At 50.2% G+C, this 16,778-nt stretch overlaps 2 protein-coding genes across 2 annotated transcripts in view; one reads left to right on the top strand and one right to left on the bottom strand.

The window, feature by feature from the left end:
• The window catches only part of LOC108231785 (galectin-5-like), a 2,154-nt gene extending 153 nt beyond the window's left edge, over positions 1-2,001 (top strand). Inside the window, exons 2-5 of the mRNA XM_017409067.1 lie at positions 3-241; positions 324-412; positions 505-676; positions 1,579-2,001. Coding sequence (XP_017264556.1) covers positions 3-241; positions 324-412; positions 505-676; positions 1,579-1,737 — 659 coding nt within the window. The 3' untranslated portion in view covers positions 1,738-2,001. The remainder of the gene's footprint in view (positions 1-2; positions 242-323; positions 413-504; positions 677-1,578) is intronic.
• Positions 2,002-2,025: 24 nt separating this feature from the next.
• Positions 2,026-16,778, bottom strand: part of LOC108231731 (mitogen-activated protein kinase-binding protein 1) — a 21,410-nt gene continuing 6,657 nt past the window's right edge. The window contains exons 9-31 of the mRNA XM_037981399.1: positions 16,433-16,665; positions 14,918-15,336; positions 14,753-14,844; positions 14,544-14,669; positions 14,203-14,273; positions 13,672-13,793; positions 13,499-13,574; positions 13,281-13,392; positions 13,091-13,154; positions 11,373-11,483; positions 11,069-11,250; positions 10,815-10,849; positions 10,521-10,694; positions 10,119-10,434; positions 9,027-9,188; positions 8,837-8,903; positions 7,108-7,248; positions 6,839-7,005; positions 6,285-6,740; positions 6,116-6,164; positions 5,924-6,000; positions 4,654-4,739; positions 2,026-3,333 (exon numbers count right to left, since the gene is read on the bottom strand). Of these exons, the coding sequence (XP_037837327.1) occupies positions 3,127-3,333; positions 4,654-4,739; positions 5,924-6,000; positions 6,116-6,164; positions 6,285-6,740; positions 6,839-7,005; positions 7,108-7,248; positions 8,837-8,903; positions 9,027-9,188; positions 10,119-10,434; positions 10,521-10,694; positions 10,815-10,849; positions 11,069-11,250; positions 11,373-11,483; positions 13,091-13,154; positions 13,281-13,392; positions 13,499-13,574; positions 13,672-13,793; positions 14,203-14,273; positions 14,544-14,669; positions 14,753-14,844; positions 14,918-15,336; positions 16,433-16,665 (3,545 nt within the window). The 3' untranslated portion in view covers positions 2,026-3,126. The remainder of the gene's footprint in view (positions 3,334-4,653; positions 4,740-5,923; positions 6,001-6,115; positions 6,165-6,284; positions 6,741-6,838; positions 7,006-7,107; positions 7,249-8,836; positions 8,904-9,026; positions 9,189-10,118; positions 10,435-10,520; positions 10,695-10,814; positions 10,850-11,068; positions 11,251-11,372; positions 11,484-13,090; positions 13,155-13,280; positions 13,393-13,498; positions 13,575-13,671; positions 13,794-14,202; positions 14,274-14,543; positions 14,670-14,752; positions 14,845-14,917; positions 15,337-16,432; positions 16,666-16,778) is intronic.

The following is a 16,778-nucleotide window of genomic DNA, read 5'->3' as shown; positions in this document are numbered from 1 at the left end:
GGCGTGCCAGCCGTGCTGGCCGGGCCCCCAGTACCAGCCTCTCCAGCCGCCCCCGGCTCCGATCCAAGCTCAGGTCCCGACTCCTGTCCCTGCCGTCGCGCCGGCTGCCAGCGTCCATCCATCTGTACCCGGCTGGCCCGCCCACCCCGGCTGGTCTTACAACCCGGGCCAGTCGGGGTGGCCTGGACAGCACCCGTCCATCACACCTACGTACTGGCTCCCACCCACATCCGGACCTCTCGTGAGTCAGAACCCAAGAGTCTAACATTTGCATGCGTTCTGATGTCGCCGCCTAACCCTTGCCTCCTGTCTCGCCCCTTCAGAGCGTGCCGTACAACCTGAACCTGGCCCGGGGCGTGTACGACAAGATGATGATGACCATCCTGGGCCACGTGAAACCCAACGCAAAGATGTGAGCTCCTCTCGGCGCCCTGTCCTCACGGCTCCTGCACGGTTTCTTTTCCCCCTGACCTCACACGTTTCCCCCTGTTTGGTCTTCTTCAGGTTCACGATAAACTTCCTGAGAGGCAACGACATCGCCTTCCACATCAACCCCCGCTTCAGCGAAGGCGGGAAGCAGGTGGTGGTCCGCAACCACAAGGTGGGCGAGCGCTGGGGCCCCGAGGAGAGGGACCTGAAGGGACCCTTCCCCTTCGCCCTCGGGAGCCCCTTTGAGGTGAGCGAACGGGAGTCAGACATACCTCAGGGAATATTTACCCGAAGGATTTTAGCTTCCAGCACAGGTGAAAGGTCACCGTCTCACTAACCAATAGTATTCCACAATTTATGTTTGGTGCAAATAACTGACGCCGGCTCACTTTCTCATGGTTAACGTCAGGCTAACGTGGGGAAAAGGTGCAAACGGTCGGATTCATGTTTGTGCAGGCGGCTCCTAGATAAGACAGCTGCTTTACTGCAGGAATGCCAGTGGAGGTCAGTGGGGGTTTCATGTCGCTCACACGTCCTGACCGCCGGTTCAGTGGAAAGGCCCCGAACGGTTAACGTCCTACCTGTCGTAGGGGCGCGTTTTTCGACGACCTGAGTCTGGAGAAATGGAGTTTAAATGTGACCGGACCGACGAGCCGACAGCTGAACTGAAAAGTTTTGGCTGTTTTCCTGCCCCGACACCTGATTCAAAGTATTTAATCACCCCCTCACCAAAGCATCAAGTCATTTATTTAAATCAGGTGTTTTAAAGCAAGAACTCGTCTACTGTGTTCACATGAACCTCTGGGGGAACACTGTCGTTGTTTTCGCTGTCAGCTCGTCGATCCGGACCGATTTAAGCTCCATTTCTCCAAACTGAGCTCCATCTACAGCAGGTAAGACGCTGATTTGTTCGTAACCGTTCCCCGGAACCCCCCTTTAACAAACCTGAACTAACCCTTTCATTTGGTGCCACAGTATTATTCTGTTAAATTTCCAAAATGTTTGCAATTCGGACTTTTTTTTTCCCCCCAAGAGAAAGCTGTAATCTAGACACAGTTTTGGGACTTTTTTTCGTCCAGTTTTCCCTTTCCGTGATTGGGCGGTTCACAACGAATGACCGAGGCTGACGGTTTTGTCCTCCTCCCCCAGATGAAGGTCCTCTGCACCCCTGAGGCCTTCCGGGTGGCGGTCAACAACATCCCGCTGTTCGAGTTCCGGCACCGGATCCGAGAGCTCAACCAGATCGACCGGATCAACATCCTCAACGACGTCATCCTCACCTACATCAACGTGGAGACGCTTCCTTAAAGGGGGGGATGCCACTTCCGCAGCAGGAGAAACGACGCGCACGTGTGCCCTTCTTCCATGAACTAAAACCCGCCCGCCTGTCTTTAACGCAGCTTTGACGCAGCCCAGGTAAAGGTGCTTTGCTTTGTCACCAGAAACGTGTATTTATTTGTCCGACTGAAGACGTTTCAGACCGCTACTAACAGAATTAAAACCTGCCGACACGGTCTGACCCACCCTGTCGGCTGCAGAGGCTCTTCAATAAAATCACGAGCGAGAACTCGAGTTCGGTCTTTTCTCCGTTTATTGTTTTTTTTTTTTTAAAGATTACTGATTTTTTTTTTCCTTTAGAGACGCTGAAATCAAACAGGATTCAGACAAAACTGACATCATTACATGAAAACGACTAAAAAAGGCACAGCTTTTTTTCAAATCGAAAACATCTCATCTCTGCCTGAATGTGAGCGCCAGACGATTCAAAGCTTTTTGGTCCTTCAGAGCTTAGATCACACGTTTCACATGACTGGGGAACAAGCTAAAGCTGATCTGCGATAAGATTTTAAGTCATACGAGGTGCCCTTTTCTTTTTTTTTTACATTAAAGTGACAGCTTAGATCTTTTTGGAGTGGGGTTTTACAGAAATGCTCTGAACAGTTAACATCTTACGTGTCGCAGACGGCTCTTTGAAACATTCAGCTCGACTGAAACCGAAGCGGCCGCCATCTTCAAACGACTCGAGTGGGAAAATAACTATTTCTTTGTAAACCAGCTCTGCGATTCTTGAATCCCGATTATTTTTATTTGTTTTAAATTTTGTAATAAAACTATGAAGTCTTTCCCCATGAACTGCGATAAATCTTTTAGACTGAAGCTGTTTTTAGACGGCAGTCCGATCAGAAATCGACTCGGTTTCTCCAAACTGAGCTCGTTCAGAGAGCCGTCTACAGCAGGTAAGATGTTAGGGGTTCGTAACCTTTCCACAGAACCCCACTTCAAAACATAAAGCTGATTTATGTTTTTAATCAACGAATCTCATGAAACACGGGGACAAATTCACTCTTATTTATTTGATCCAACATTTTAAATAAAACTTCAAATACGATTGGGAGAGCAGAGAGATCTCCGCAGGTTTATTTTATTTAATTTAAAGTCTCGTGAAGCTCTGTAACTTTCACTCTGTGCCCACTCAGACCTCAGACTTCACCTTTTCTCCCGTTCTTTGTGTGAACTGTTTGCACTTTAAGGCACTGAAGGAGTAAGATCTTTTCCGTAAAATGGGAGCGCAGCTAAAGAAACGTTAAGGCGACATAAAAAAGAGCGTCAGATCTCGTCTCCCCAAACGGAACCGAGACCTCGGCGGAGGCGTCGTTTCGGAAACCTGCGCCCCGTTCCCTCGCCGCCGCCGCCTACTCAGGTCTTGGCGTCGAGCCTCCTCTCCACGGACTTCAGCAGCAGCTCGGCGTACTGCTCCAGCAGCGCCAGGGTCTTGTCCCCCTCGCCCCGGGAGGAGCCGAGGGGCAGCGAGTCCAGCTCCGTCCTCACCAGGAACAGGGCCTCGGACAGGACGGTCCTCATCTGCTGCCGGTCCTCACGGGCCGGCTGCTCGCTCTTCATCAGCTGGCGGGAGGCGAAGACAGACAGAACGCTCATCATCATCATCATCATCAGCTGACAGAACTAAAACATTACAGAGCGGCGCTTCCATCGTAATAAGAGAGGTTTTGCTCCACCTTCGTGTCAAAAAGCTGAACTTTTTCAGAACTTATACCAAATAAAATGAGTAAAACCTGAACTGAACTCACTGATGTTCGGCCTTCGGAGCAGCAGGAGGAGGTTTGGAGCTGAGAACAATAAACATCTGACATGATGCGAACAGCCGGCTGAACCATCTCACTTACGTGCAAGTGGCAGCAGCAGCTAGCTGTAGCGCCCACGTCATTTCTGCTAGAATAACTGTGCAATAATGAAACGTACGGCGCAGCGAGGGTTCAAAAAACGGCGTTCATACGAGCCGTGGAGGACGACAACGATCCACTTTGGCCTGCGGTCATCTGCAGCAGGTAAGATATTCATTGTTCGTGAAGTAAAGATGTTTTTAATTTTTAAGATTTCAGCTCAGATTAGGATTTTTTTCTTTTAAAACCTTGAATGTATTTTTAAAAAAAAACTATGTGAGGTTTAAATCTTGTTCCTCTTTAAAGGTAAATGTTCTGGATTTGAAAGATGAGCCTCTTGTCTCAGTTTTACGTCCCTTTTTTTCCCCGCTCGGTACGTCTTTGTGAGTATTTCGAAGGAACAAGGATGGTCGAAATGAAAACAAACAAACAAACCAAGAAACGAAGGTTCAAAGCTCTGAAGCTGAGTCCACATTTATCAGCTACGCGGCCGCTTCACAACTCACTCAAACAGGCGATGACAAAAACAGGAGAAGGGTTTTATTTTCCAGGTAGTTTTTCTTTAAGGTCACAACTGAATTCATAACATTAAAGGAAAAAGGAGGAGCTCTTCGGCTGTTTAACGGCCGTGGTTTGATTACGTGTCGTAGTTTTAGAGAGCGGAACATTTAATGAGTAGAAAAAAAAAGATAAAAAGCAAATAAATCTATTAAAAAAGATAAAAGATGATAGATCTAAATACACACAAATCAGCTCAAAACTGAAAATGTTTCAGTGATACAGGAGCTGAAAAACAGCGAAAATCTGTAAAACCAAAAGGTGAAAACTGTCAGCTGCGCCGCTTCCAGAGGAAACAAGATGGCCACTTTGAGTTTTCAGTTCTTTACTTTTAAAGATGGAAATAAAATCCAATAAATCCATCTTTCATCTCCTTTCCTTCAAGACTTGGCACTTCTTTAACCTTTTCATGCAAAGTATTTCCTGTAGTCGTTTTGTTTTTTCTTTCAACTACACACACACACACACACACACACACACTGACCGTAGTAAACAGAAGGATGGTTTTCCTCAGACTGCTGTGAAGATCAGTAATGGTCCGTCTGCAAGTTTCCAAGGTGACTGAGAGATCTGCAGCGAGAGACGCGGAGAAGGACTGTCAGGTACAAACCAGAGCTTGTGGGCGCACACACACACGCACACACACACACACATCATAACACACACTGTTACTGAGTGAAGTGGACACACGGTGAAAAACTGCAGAACAAAATGAAGAACCAAAAAAAAACCACCAAGAGTGTCGGCTGAGCGGAGAGGAGTTGGTGAGCGAGCTGAGACTAAACGGATGCAGGACGTGGTTCAGGCTCCCTAATAAAGATAAATCCAACGACTCCTCGCAGCTTTGTTAGCTGTGTTATCAACATGAATAACATCCTCTCCTCCCCCTAATGTTCTCTGGTCAATATGGCGACGTTAAAACACGCCCTTCAAAATAAGATGCACCACAAAGAATACAACTCACCATAACGCTGAATCAGTGGGAGCCCTGAGTCTGTTTCTCAGTAACCAGACGGTCCCATCTAGGGCTTCCAGAGACGTTTGTTTTTTACTCATTTTGCTGCTTGTGGGTTTGTTTTTAGCGGTAACGGATCACGTGACCTAAATAAGCGTTCTGATACGCATCAAGAGGGAGTCAGAGACAGATATAGTGGAGAGAACCTGGTCAGTTTTTAAAATAAATGTAGTTCAGACTCTGAAAATAATAAAAAAACGGAAATACTGTAAGTTAATTATTCTTTCTGTGCGGCCCGGTACCAAATGACCGACAGACCAGTACCGGTCCACAACCCGGGGTTTGGGGAACGCTGCCCGTCACTTCACACAGCGAGGTTCTGAACGGAGACCTCGTGTGAGCTGTCGGAGTCCACGATGTGCACGACTCTCAGCTACTACCACAGCAAACGTCAGACCCAACGTCTGAGCCAGAGCCACCACGCTTCTGTCAGCCGCGGTCGGTTAACTGTGGGGGCCATCTCGAATCGGACCGACTCGAAAAAGCTGACCAGCTGAAGACGTGCACCCGGTGATTCTGGGTCCTGAAAGGTTCTCCGGTTCATGAGATGTTTTGGAAGCTCGCAGACAATCAAACTGCCCGACCGTCAGGAGATGATTTAAAAACAAACAGGGTGGCGTGAAAATGAAAATGGTGGAAGGTCGGTTTAGACAAACAAAGTTCACGTGGAGTCGCACAGGCGGCGTGACAAACTGAGTGACCGATCAGGAGCTTCTGATCAGGTTCTGGGAGGTCAAACCTGGCTGTGGGTCCAGCGTTTGGTTCTCTTCAGGCACCAGAGGGCGCTCTTTATCCAGCCGACCTTCCTCTTTGATGCTGGAAATAAATGCAGGAGAGTATAAGTCAGCTGCTGCCGTAACGCCACATCTGCTGTACGACCAGATGTTTACAGCTGCTTCTACCTATAAGAAGAAAGAATAAAAACGTGTACCTTTCAGAACCAGAGCGCCTTTTCTGCTTCATGGACGGAGAACCCGGCGCTGCAAGATCAAAAAGGTAGAGAGGGAGAGAGTGATGCTGACGACGGCGGGATAATAGAAAATAATGATAAAATGACTGAAGCTCGGCCGTGATCTCAGGCCACGCCTCCTCGGTCTCACCTGGAGGCGGCACCTCCCGACAGACATCCGCTGCCGAGGCGGAGGCCCTCAGCGCGGAGTCGCAGCAGGTCACGCTCGGCTTCACGTCCAGGTCCAGGCTGCGCCGGGGGGAGAGGGGGTGCCTCCGGAGCGGGATGCGGGAGGGCGGCGCGGGGAGCTTGACGGGAGGCGGGGACCCCCTGCGCGGCGGAGACCCCGGCTGGGGCTCGTCGCTCAGGGACGAGGAGGACGACCGGCTGCTTTTGGCCAGGGAGCTCGCCGTGGGGCTCATGTAGGAGTGGCGGGCCTTCGCCTTGGGGCTGTCCCACGGCGGGGGGGACTGGGGGGAGCGCGGCGACCCGGAGGAGGAGGTCGAGAAGCTAAAGGAGGATCTGGGAGAGACGTTTGTCAGGGTGAGCTGCTGAGGTCTGTTGGGTGACCCGATGTGGGCCGTGGAGGTCACAGGGGAGCGAGAGGCTGGAAATAAAACGACGAGACAGAAAGTTTTACTAATTTATCCGACGAAATCGAAGCAAACAGAAGTCCGGACGCTTCTATCCGCTGTGAAAACCTACGGTCTGCAGCCAGGTTCTGTGCAGAGCGGGACTTCTGTAAACAAGCAGCCCCGTCCAGCACGGGTGAAGCTCTGTGTGGAGGGTTGGACATCCTCCACTGGACGGGCCCCGCGGTCTTCTTCCTCGCGCGTCGATGATGAAGAGGAGAGTCTCTCTCTGAAGCCCTGCTGAGACGCAACAGCTCATCATTAGCAGCCCTTATGTGTTCTTAAAATCCGTAGCTTGGGTTTCTGTACGCGTAAAAAGGCAGAGGCCCCGTGTGCTCTTACCTCTCGGTTTTGGCGGCAGACGCGGGGATCCTGTCCTCCGCCTTCCCGCTCTCGCCGCTCCCCGGTAACGGCCGGACCGTCGACACCGGGACGGGGTCGGTGGACTTGCTGTCCGGTTCCTTCTTGGCGGTCATTTGGGCTCTGCGTGGAGAAGAGCGATCGGCAGGTGAGAAAACCACTCATTTCCTGCGGCGGGTAAATAAGAAAAAAAGAAAGAAAGAAAGAAAACGGACAGAACGTGGCTCGTTTAGGGGGATTTACTCCCGCAGGCGCACGGAAACAAACCGCCTAACGAGTTGATGAAGTGGGCTAATCGTTGAGCTTTAGAGGTGCTAAACAGCTGCTCGGTTTGTCTTCGGGCTGAGCTGCAGGAGACTCAGGCTCACTAAGGGTTCGCACGGCGTTCAGCAGGCGCAGTTTAGGGTCTGATTCACAGAGCTCAGGCTAAATCAGTCGACTCGGCACGGCGTCTCCGGGCACTGGAGCGGTTTGCCCACATTTGATCGAGGTACACTGCCTTTAGATGAAAACCCTCCAGTATTTACGGAAATAACTGCCAGGGCAAAAAGGTGAGCGCCACCTGCATTACGTGGAAGATAAGGATGATGATCGATGAAGGTCGAATGTGAGCCAGTTCCTTTCTGACGCACTCAGATGTTGTTCAGTGTCTTTGCACTTTGTCTGGTAAAGTCTTGAGCTCACTGTGACAAACTGTTTGTTTCTCTTTCTTCCTGTCACTTTTGTGTCGGCTGTGTCTGAAAGGCAAAGGCAGCAGAGTAACGGTGACTCTGGGCCTCGGTCGTTTCATTTAACTTCGACTAAAACTAAAGAAAAACAGCCTCTTCTGCCCAAAATGTGCAAAAAAAAACAAAAAACAAACAAAAAAAAACGGCTTGGCTAAAATCAGCTAAAGAGGCCGAATCTGAGTCATTAAAGCTAAAAGAGGCGGCTAGCTTAAAGCTTGAAAAAAAAACACTAGTTAAAAGCAAAAAAGTGACAAAATGACAGCTGGAAGCAGGAAAACAAACAGCTAAAAGCTAAACACTAGCTGAAAAGCAGCCATGTTTGCTAATGCTCTGCTAGGTCTGCTCGGTCGTGTGCTCGCTGCGAACCAGCGCTAAGACACCATCTTTAAGTCATTCAGTCCAGAGGTTTTGCTACATCTGCATAGTTTTGGAATAGTTAGAAACATCAAGGAATCCGTGGCGCTCCGATATGTGTCGCCTGGGGTTAGCTAAAAGCTAAAAGAGGCTAAAGGCTAGTTGAATGTAGCAAATGGGTGAATATCTAAAAGCTAAAGCAGCAAAAGGGAGTAAAAAAAAGCTAAAAGGAGCATAAAAAAGCAAAATCAGAGCAAGTCTGCCGAAGCAGATTTTAAAAGAAAACAATACTTTGAAGGAGTCGAAGAGAATTAATGCTTTTCTATGAGGAAACTATAAATATTTTGGGATGTGTAAACGTTACAAAAACTAAAAGTCACAGCAGCCGTCTCCTGAATGAGCTGAACGTTTTGTTATATAAATGGCTAAAACAGAACAAAACCTGCAGCGAAAACGCTTACTTCGTCTTAAATCAAACCAGAAGTAAAGTTTCCTTTAGTTTAATATTATCGTTAAAAAAAGGAAGTGGAATCAAAGTGGCAGCTTGTCCAGAACAGGACGGTTCTCAGATGGCTTCGTCGAGGCGTCGGCGAGGTTCATGCTTCCAGCCGGGAGGCGCTCAGACGTACCTGTTATTGTGTCCTTTGGCCAGGAAGCAGGAAGACATGCTGAGCCTCGGGACTCTGCTCTGCTCGGCTGCAGGAGGAGGCAAGGACGGAAAACGGAGACAGAAGCGAAACGTGAAACAACGTCTGTACTCAAATCTGAGGTCGTCTGCAGGAACGGAGGAACAAGCCGTGAAAGGAGCGTGGATCTTACCCGCGCTGCAGATCTCCGCCGGGGGCTTGAAGTTCCGCCGGAGGAAGTCCTCCTCCTCGGGGCCATCAGTCACCGTCCTCAGGGCCTCGTCTACGCTCGTCGCCACCGCCGGCTTCCTGTCGCGCTCACCGCCAGAGCTGCCTGCGCTCCGACGGTCCGCGTCTGTGAAAAAAAAACAAAACAGGACGAGGTCTGAGGCGCGAGCAAAAGACATTCAGAGGACTCGGGTCACTCGGAGAAGTGAATCCAACCCGGAGAAGCTGCGTTTTCTGAGATGAGGTGAGGAGGGCGGCGAGTCGGTAAAGCTAAAAGAAGCAGAACAGCAGCTGAAAGCTAACAGCAGCTGAAAGCTAACAGCAGCGAAATAACTGGTTGATTGATTTAACAAACTAAACAAATTTCATATTTGTGGACGTCTGAACTAAGGAACGGGGCGTCCACGGGTCTTAAAGCTCCTCTTCACTGATTGGTTCTGGGGCTTGAGCCCAAGCTTATACATACTTCCTGCTTTGTTTGTGATTCTTAACACAACTTCTGCAGACCCTGTTGAACAGAAAAACCTTCTCTTGGGTCAGAAAATCCCCAACAGCAGCCTAAAAGTACCAAAAGGTGCGGTAGAATTTAAAAAGAGCAAATTGCTAACTGGATGCTAGGAGTAGCACGAGCAGGTTTCAAAGAAAACAACGACTCTGAATGAACTGAAGACATCTCAATGTGTTTCTTTTAACTGTGGTGTCCAGTCCTGGTCCTGGTCCTGGTCCTGGTGGCCCTGGTCCTGGTCCTCCATCCTGCAGGTTTTAGATGTTTCTCTGCTCCTCAGCAGAAGTCAGATCAGGTGAGTCACAGCAGGGAAACACCTAAAACATGCAGGATGGAGGCCCTCCAGGACCAGGACCACCAGGACCAGGACCAGGACTAGACACCACTGATCTATGGGGGAAAATATCTGCAAATAAATATTTTGAAAAGTTAAAAAAACTAAAGATCATAGCACCAACCTCCTGAGGGACGTATGAATGAGTAAAACGGCGTGAAAACATGGAGGAAAAAGCAATAAAATGGGAACACATTGTCACCGAAGCGTGACCTCACCATCCAGGACGCGGTCCGGGCCGGACTCGGTGCTGTCGTAGCCTATCGAGCAGGCGCTGTCCGGGCTGCGGCTGTCCTGGCTCTCTGTCCTGAGCCGCCGCTGCGCCGTGCAGCCGCTGGCGTCCGCGAACAGGGGCGGGACTGCGGCGAGGCACACTCCATCAAAGACAACGGGCGACTCGGAGCAGGAGGCGGGGCGCCTTTCCTCGTCGTCTGCGTTTTCCTCCGAGAAGGGCGCCGCTCCGTCCGTCTCCCTGGCGCACTTGGCCGAGGACGTCCAGAGTCGATGTCTCCCGGGTCGCTCGTCCGCCTGCTGCTGCGGAGAAGACGAAACGGGGCGTTTCTGCTTCAGAACGTGCAAACGCCTAAACAGCTTCTTGTTTGGTGTGAAACTCGTCTTACGGCGGTCTGCTGCTGCAGGCCGGACGAGCCGAGGGTCCTCCTGTGTCCAGACGTCTCCAGCTGTCTCAGGTCCAGCATGGATTTGATCATCACCTCCAGGGAGCCCATACGACGAGACCAGCGCCTCCGGGGACGCTTCGTGGTGTCGGGACTGACCTGGGCGACGGCGGCGTGCTGAAAACAGAAGATCGCCCAGTGCAAAAGTCTTAAAGCACCCGTCATGTCTTCGTTTAGCTTCCAAGCAGCCAGACTTTAAACGGGTCTTAAACACCAGTTCTTTGGTTTTTGTCCTACCTTTCTCAGCTCTGTGGCCTTTTCTTCATCTGAACCTTACGGTAGAGGAAAAAAACAAACACAAGAAAAACAATAATTAAAGCTTTGACAGCCAGGGACGGATTTCTCTCTGAGGGGTTTTCAGGGTTTGGCTGCACTCAGTACAGAAATAAAACACCAGGAGCAGCGGTGGAGGAACGGTGGAGCAGCGTTTGCACCGCGTCCCCTCACCACTTTGTTGGCGCTCTCTCTCTCTGTTAGCATAAAGACAGTACCTGTGTCCTCCTCCCCGGGGCTGCTGTCAGGAGAAGTGTTGCTTATGTTGTCGCCCGGGTCGTTCCCCACTCTGTCCTCGTCCTTGTCTTCTTCCTCCTCCTCCTCCTCCTCCTCCTCCTCCTGCTCCCGGTCGCTGTCAGACGACAGGCCGAGCAGAGCAGGAGCGCTGTACGCCTCCCGCCTACAGAGACGCAGGAAGAGTCAGACCTCACAGCCACCCGTCGCTCCCGACACGGACTCCGTGTTTGTCAGGGGCCGGCTGCCAGGCTGTGAATGTGAATGTGGACGGCGGTGCGGCGTCACCTGACGGCGGGAGACTCGCGGGGCGCCTGGTCCAGGTCCCAGCGGAGCTGGTGCAGCCGCTCCCTCATGGCGATCGTCAGCTCTGGAGCGAGTCGCCACACGAAGACGCAACTGGGAGACGAAGGGCACGCAAGCATCAAATATTTAAGGTTTTATTCCAGAGGAAACCGTCTGAAGACACATTTCCTCCAAAGCAGACCAAAGATGAAGTTTTTATGTGTGATGCTCCAATTAGAGTTCGCTTTCCTTCCTCTCTGAAGCTACTAAAATGAGTCACTATTAAATATTTTATTGCATCTACAGAAATCCATGTGAGTTATATTGATACTTAACCCCGTATTCCTCTGTGCTCTTATCGGAGGCCTCATTGAATGCTGAAATTAGCAGGATGTGTGTAATGGGATCTGATTGCTCTGAATTTTTAAGCAGCTTGGACTGCAGAAGGCCACGCTATTTAAGCGTTATGAAAACAAACGAGAGCCGAGCAGCATTAAAGGGTCCAACTGCAGCCGAAACGTCAAAAAGCAGCAACAAACCTGTCCGATTCATATACTGGAGTTTGATGGAAGGAGGATTTGACAAGAAGCAGAAACGGTCTAAAGGTGCTGAACGCAAACTATGAAATCCAACGTAAAGAAAAAGTTACCTTGAAAGAAATGAAACGGTCCGGAGGTTTTTCCCGAAACGCTGATATGTGTCAGTATAAACAACGCACTTTTACTTTGCTCAACAAATCTGGCCGTAAATAAGACATCAAAACGGCTCCTCTGTGGATTTTGCCGACTCGTTTTTAGTCACTTCGGCTAAAGAAACAAACGCGGTCTCTGGCAGCCGGGCGGAAATTGTGCTTACAAATTTTAATTTAAGGACACGTTAACCAATAAACCGATCTTTGTGACATTGCACTGAGTGCCTTTAAAAATGATATAAAGCAGTATGTGTTAAATAATATTAAATAAAAGGATGACACTGAGGCGGCGACGCTACAGGGAGGTATGATGTTTGGACCGGACACTAAATATAGAGAATAGTATCTGATATGATAGGAAGAGTTTCATGGGGTGGGAATAAGTACGTATTTGCTTCCCATGACTTCTTTTCGAGGAGGAAATGATAAAATTCTTTTTTTGTTTTTCTAGAATTACAGTTGGACGGACTCGGTAGATGACATGACACTCTTATACTTCACGTCTACTTGTTTTTGTTCATTCATATCAGTTTTTATCTTTTTTTTTTTCAAATACGTTCAAAATAAATTTAATTTCCTTTCAGGGTCGCAGACCTGCAAGCCAAGGCTGTGGGAACTGCGGGCGCTGAGGGTGCTACGGCACCCCCCCTTATGGGTGTCAAGAAATGCAATGTCCAAAAAATGAAAAAAAAAAAAAAAAATTAACAAATAAATGAAAGCGTAAACAACTCAAAGAAAGAAACATATCCACTAGTTTAAAGCTAGTTTAAGTTTATAAAGCAGTTCCATGTCTATATTAAAGGGACAAATTACGCTCCTGCTTGGTTTCGTTCGGGGTCTTACAGTTTTCCTGACTTTACATGCTCGCCCAGCACCCCTCGCCTCTGCCTGCAGCAGATATTAGCACTCTGTTGATCGAGGAGCCGGTGGCTAACAGCGCGAGGCGCTTAGACACAGCAACTGAGCAAAAAGAGGAGCTCAGTTGTGGATTTTGCACACACACACTCACACACACAGGACGGCGTCTCACCTGTCTCCTGACACAGAGATTAGATGCTTGCAGTCGTTGGTGAACTTCATCCCAGTGACGATTTCTGCAAAATCGATTTAAAAAAAAAAAACATCTTCTGAGTTCCTGGATATGACGTTTGCCCGGCGGTGTGGAATTAATTTGCTGCTCAGTTGGGCTGCGAGTTATAAAGACGTGTTGGTTCTGGTACCCGAATGTCCAAACATGGTGGCGACACACTCCCCGGTGTAGAAGTCAAAGATGCTGATGTTTTTATTGGAGCAGCTGGTGGCCACGAACTGACCTGAAGGGTCGATCTGAACCTTTTTGAAACAAACGGAGCAGAGGTTTTTATGTCTATGAGTGTGTGTGTGTGTGTGTGTGTGTGTGTGTTTAAAGCGAGAAAGAGACAGAAAGGAGAAGTGTTACCCTGAGGAGACTGCCATCTTCACTCAGAGATCCTTTGTAGAGCTTCTTCTGTTTGCCACTGCTGATGTTGAAAATCCTGCAATCAAGAGGAAAACAGGCCGTCTTTTAAACTGCCAACCCTGTGAGCTTTAGATGAAACACACACACACACACACACACACACGCACGCTCACCTGATGCAGCGGTCCTGGCAGCCGACAGCGGCGTACTTGCAGGTGGCGTCCACAGCCATGTCATAGAGTGTGGTTTTCCTCACCGTGTGGTGAGAACGCTTGAACTCGGTTCCTCTGTCGGTCTGCAGCACAGAGACAGACGCTCAATATTTTGTAAAAACCGACTGAGGCGTTGCCGTTTATTTGCTCTCTTATTCTGCTTATTTGTAGCGGCCATTTTAAACAGGAACTCCAAAAGCTGATCGGTTGTAAATGAACACCTAATGATTATTTCTGAGAGTTTTTTAATAAAATCTGCCGACAAGTTCATGAGTTATTCTGTCACAGACAGACGAGTGATTACATGATCGCCCCATCTTTCATGGTGGCAGGTGATGAAAAATGCATTTCATATAGTTGTGTAGTTATCAGCCTAAACTTCCTAATATCTCATATCTATGTGACTACATCTGTTTCCATTACTCATGTTTTTGTGTGTTTTGGAGCATATTACACTAAAAAGGTTGAAAGGTAAGGGCCCAGATGTGTTACCTTGTGCGCCGTGCGGAAGTAGATGCTCTTGTCGGCGCCACAGCTGATTATCTTCACCTTGTTTTCATGGGCTAAAGAGAGGAGGGGAAGGCTGTTTTATTTAGTTGGACCGAGCAGACACCTTCCTGTTTCCAACACTAAATAAAGAATCAGACACAGTGGCTACAGTTTGAAAAAAAAAGAAGAAGAAAGGCTCTCAAACGAGCGGACCTGACTGCACGTATTGTTCCTAATAATTATCTCGACGGGCGTCGCTGCGAGCGGATCTAAGTGGCACTCTGAGGGGCGATAATCGAGAGGATTAGGAACAGATTAGCCGTCAGATGGCTGCAGCGGCTCACCGGCGAAGCGCACGGCTGTTATGGATGAGGAGTGCTCATCGAGCGTCTGCACCAGACCGTAGTCGTCGTCTGCGTCCAGGACGTGGATCAGGCGGTCCCTGCTTGCTGTGGCCAGCAGCTTCAGGCCTGAAAACAGCAACAAGACGGCGAGCGTGAGCCGGGAAAATCGGACGTGAGCTTTCAGGAAGCTGGCGCTGAAGCCCGCGGACCTGTTTCCGGTTTGCTGTATTCCAGGCAGAGGATCTCCGCGTCGTGGGCCTCCACTTTCAGGATCTCCTTCATGCTGCTGAGGTCGTGGACCCTGCGCGGGGAGAAACGGCACGTTTTAGAGGGGCGGTCGTGGTCGCTTCCTGTTTCCAGGCTTCGTCCGTTACCTTAGCATCCCGCTGCGATCTCCGGATGCCAGGTGTTTGCCGTCAGGGCTGACGCAGACCGTCCTGATGCCCGTCCTGATGTCCGCCGCCTGCGCATCGCCCCCGGGCTTGTCCGCGCTCGCGCTCGCGTTCGCCGCGCATCCTGGATCCGACAGGGCGCCGCTGTTCCCGTCCACGTAGATCACATTCAGGAGATCCTGCGGGGCAAAACGACGGGGCTGCAGGAATCGCGCCGAAAATCTGCACCCAAAAGGTCCGGAAACCCAGAAACTCACGTGGCTGGGGACGTCGGGAGGCTGACCGCGCGCCAGGGCCGGCTCCTCCAGGCGCCACATCCTGATGGTGTTGTCGGCCGAACAGGTGAGGAACGCGCCCGACGACAGGCCGCCGGCTGATTCTCCCGGAACATCTGGGAACATCTGGGGCGGGACGAAAAAAGAAAAAAGAAAAATGAAAAGGTTTGTGTCTGTGAGCTGACCTGCAAAGGTCAGGAAGTTAATATTTGTCGTTTGAAGAACAGTTTTATGGTTTTGCACAAATTCCTTCATAGAGCGTAAAGTCAGGCTGCAGCAGAGACAGCTTTTAATGCTCCTGTCCTATTGCCACGCTCACTTCCTGTTTTATTTTGTAGTATCCGATGGCTTCCCTCGTCACACCGGATCCTGACTGCTAATTAGCCCAGCTGTGCATCTGTGCTCCGACCAGTGATCTGTCCCTCTCTTCCTCCTCTCCTCCTCCGAGGATGGTGGATCAGGAACCAGTCGACTCTGTCGTTCAACCTCTGGGTGGTCATCATCGGGTGGGGGGGGTCACGAGGGGGCGTCCATGGATTCCACGTCGCCAGATACCCCATCCTGCTTTCATCCGTGACTTCCTGTCGGCGTCCCGGTTTGCCCCGTTGTGCACCAGGAGATGACCGTAGAAGGGGGGGGGGATCATAAGGCCGGCTGCCCCCTTTTTGTCCTCCTGAATCTAACCTCTCAGGCTCTTACAAACGCTCAGGTTCAACTCCTACGAGTCTCCAGAATGCCCGGCGCGGTGGCCATTTTAGGAAGACTTCAGGGGACGTCTTGTTTGGAAGCACTCGTCGTGTCGCTCTTTGCCGCTCCAGACTCCAGTCCTACCGAATCATTTTCTCCTAAAACGCCTCAATTCCCCCCCTAAGTTTGATAAACCTTTAAGCCTTCCTATTATAGTGATCACACTAAAAAGGGTCAGACGAGTCAGCCAGGTAATGTGTAATTCTTCAGCTGTTTGTATTTTTCATGCTGCTGTAAAAAATCTCAACCTGTAACGTGAGCTCAGATCGCCTCCATCTTTCATCACAGTAAAGAAACACAAATTTAAATGTTTATCTCAACCTCCGGAGCCAGTCGACCCAGAGCACCCCAGCGCTGAAACGTTCCACCAATCAGTAACCTAATCATTCAGTCCTGATTGATTAAGATATCGTTGTTAATTCTTCACTGAATCCGGGGCTTGGCGCCGCAGCCGTTACGCAACTCGCGTGTTTACCTCCAGGTCCCAGACGGCGGCGGCGTGGAAGAGGGCGGAGGTCACCTTCTTCGCCCGCCGCACCTCTCGGACGTCCCACACGTACAGGCTGTGGTCGCTGTACACGCAGCTGAGCCAGCGGCTGACGGGGTCGTACTGGAGAGCCACGACGTCCGCGTAACGAGCGTCCGCCCTGGCGCCGAACGGGCAGCTGCGGGGGGGGGAGAAGTGGGATTGAACGTGTGAGGCCGGTTCACGCCGAGGGGGGTTTTCCAGAGTGAGCAGAATAAGGAACATCGGGACGAGGACTGAAGAGACCTCCTCCTCACCTGGCCTTGGCGGCGGCGGCGGCGGCGGCGGCGGCGGC

This window comes from Kryptolebias marmoratus, linkage group LG19 (assembly GCF_001649575.2).
Source record: "Kryptolebias marmoratus isolate JLee-2015 linkage group LG19, ASM164957v2, whole genome shotgun sequence".
NCBI classification, from domain to species: domain Eukaryota; kingdom Metazoa; phylum Chordata; class Actinopteri; order Cyprinodontiformes; family Rivulidae; genus Kryptolebias; species Kryptolebias marmoratus.
The sequence above is the reverse complement of the archived record's forward strand: the minus strand, read 5'-3'. Positions and strand labels throughout refer to the sequence as shown.